The 2,106-nt window shown below is 66.4% G+C and overlaps 1 protein-coding gene across 1 annotated transcript in view; it reads left to right on the top strand.

The window, feature by feature from the left end:
* Positions 1-1,702: 1,702 nt before the first annotated feature.
* Positions 1,703-2,106, top strand: part of ANKRD55 (ankyrin repeat domain 55) — a 24,605-nt gene continuing 24,201 nt past the window's right edge. The window contains exon 1 of the mRNA XM_014546037.1: positions 1,703-1,769. Within this exon, the coding sequence (XP_014401523.1) occupies positions 1,703-1,769 (67 nt within the window). The remainder of the gene's footprint in view (positions 1,770-2,106) is intronic.

Here is a 2,106-nt window from a genome sequence, read left to right as displayed (position 1 = left end):
CGGGGCCAGCCGGCCGGGTGCCACCGCCACCTGCGGGTGGACAGAAAGCCGAGTGGGTGCTGCCGGGGTCCGGGAAACGTCAGTGGGAACTGGGGGACGAGCCTGTCCAGCTGGGGGGCGGCTGACTAGGGAGGGGGGCCGAGTGAGGACACGGGACCCGCAGAGGCTGCGGGCGGACGGACGGACGGACAGGGCCGGGAGCGATGCAGGCGGAAGGCATAGAGCAGGGGTCCTCAAACTTTTTAAACAGGGGGCCAGTTCACTGTCCCTCAGACCGTTGGAGGGCCGGACTACAGTTTAAAAAAAAAAACTATGAACAAATTCCTATGCACACTGCACATATCTTATTTTGAAGTAAAAAAACAAAACGGGAACAAATACAATATTTGTATTTGCATGTGGCCCGCGGGCCGTAGTTTGAGGACTCCTGGCATAGAGGGATGGCCTCATCACAGACCCTGAGCCGCCGCCCATCACTCCTGTTTCCTTGGACTGTGTCCAGGGGCCCGCGGCCTGAGCAGGGCTACACGGGCCACAGGAGGACGGGCCAGGGGGTCCCTGCGCCCGGCCCCTCCCAGCCCTGCAGCCTCGTCTCGCCGGCCAGGGGTATGGCTGCTCCGCAGGCTGAGAAAACGCCAGGCTGTCACGCACAGGGCTCGGTCACCCTCTGCGCCTGCCCGTGTCCCACCGAGGCCTCCGGACGCGTTTGGTCAGAACCCGCCTCCGTGTGGCCGCCGTGAGGACACCAGCTCGCGAGGCGGCCCTCCTGGTCGGAGCAGCCAGCCCGTCCACTGCTCTATCCCAGCGTCCACCCCTCAGGACCGGCCCCACCCGTCTGTGCAGAAAGCAGGTCTGAACGCTCTGCCAGCTGCTGTGAGATCCGGAAGCCGCGGTCGTGTCCAGCCAGGTCTGCCGGCTTCCGGCTGAGGGATCCGTCCCTCGCCCGCGAGGGTCCCCAGTCAAAGCGGCAAACGCGTGGGCGACGCCCGGTTCCGGCACGTGGAGCGGTGGGTGGGGTCACACACGTGACCCAGGAACTGGGGGAGCCGAGAGGAGGGAGCGGGAGTCAAGGTGAGCGTCCTACCTGCCGTGCCAGAGGCCTCCTGGGTCGGGGCTCCCACGCCGAGGGGACCCCACGAGGCCCGGGGGGCGGGGCCCTGACCTGCAGACGCAGCCCGCGGCCTACGTGTCCCACACGGAGCCCAAGCTTTGCGGGGTGAGGTCTTCCCTCCAAGAATCCGTCTTATTCACGTGAACGTGCGTCCATGCTCTGGAAATGCCTCCTCGAGAGCCTCGTTCCTGATTCCAACACAGACGTGCGTCTTCACACAGCAAACCCGCTTCCCGGCCCTTCTCCCCGCGAGATGCTCCCCGAGGACCTTCCACGTGTCCCTGGGCCCCTGAGTCCCCAGCAGACTGGCCCCTGGTCAGGGCCGGTCAAGGCCACAGACTCCTCAGCGCCAGTGGGTGGCAGCGTTGTCCCGTGGAGCCATCTGGGCGGCTGAAGGGCTGGCCCCGCCCGGAAAAGGCAGAGGCCTCCCCACCTTCCGGTTGTTCTAGGCGGCCCCCCAAACGCGCTTTCCCTGGGTCCCCCCGTCCCGCCGGGGGCAGAGAGGGCTCTGGATGGAGGGTGAGGGTGGGCGTGCGCCCAGGAAACCTCATGTAAGCGAACCTCCATCGTCCTGCCGTACATCCCGGCATGATGGCCACGTTAATAGAAAAACTCAGTAGCAATTTCCCTGGCATCCTTCCTCCTGAGCAGCGGCCATGCGGGTGGGGAGTGTGGGGAGTGTGGGGGGAGCAGACACAGCAGCGCCTGGCGGGGTCCCAGGAGTGGAACTTGCCCCCCAGCCCCTCCAGTGCTGCCCTGCGTCACCCGCCATGGTCCTGGCGTCCCCCTGGCCCAGGTGTGCACACGGCGGTCACACAGGCAACGGAGGGAGGAGTCACACACAGTGGGGTCCCTTTGGAACACCAGCTGGTGGGCCTGCAGGGCCTGTGAGGGGGGGACGTGCAGAGACGGGCAGGAGTGGCTCTGGGCTCGAGGAGCCTCCGGGGGAGGCGGGCAGATGCCCTCTCCTCCCCACCAGCTCCTGCGGGGTCTCC

Source organism: Myotis brandtii, unplaced genomic scaffold (assembly GCF_000412655.1).
Source record: "Myotis brandtii unplaced genomic scaffold, ASM41265v1 scaffold426, whole genome shotgun sequence".
NCBI lineage: Eukaryota > Metazoa > Chordata > Mammalia > Chiroptera > Vespertilionidae > Myotis > Myotis brandtii.
This window is presented reverse-complemented; position numbering and strand designations above follow the sequence as displayed.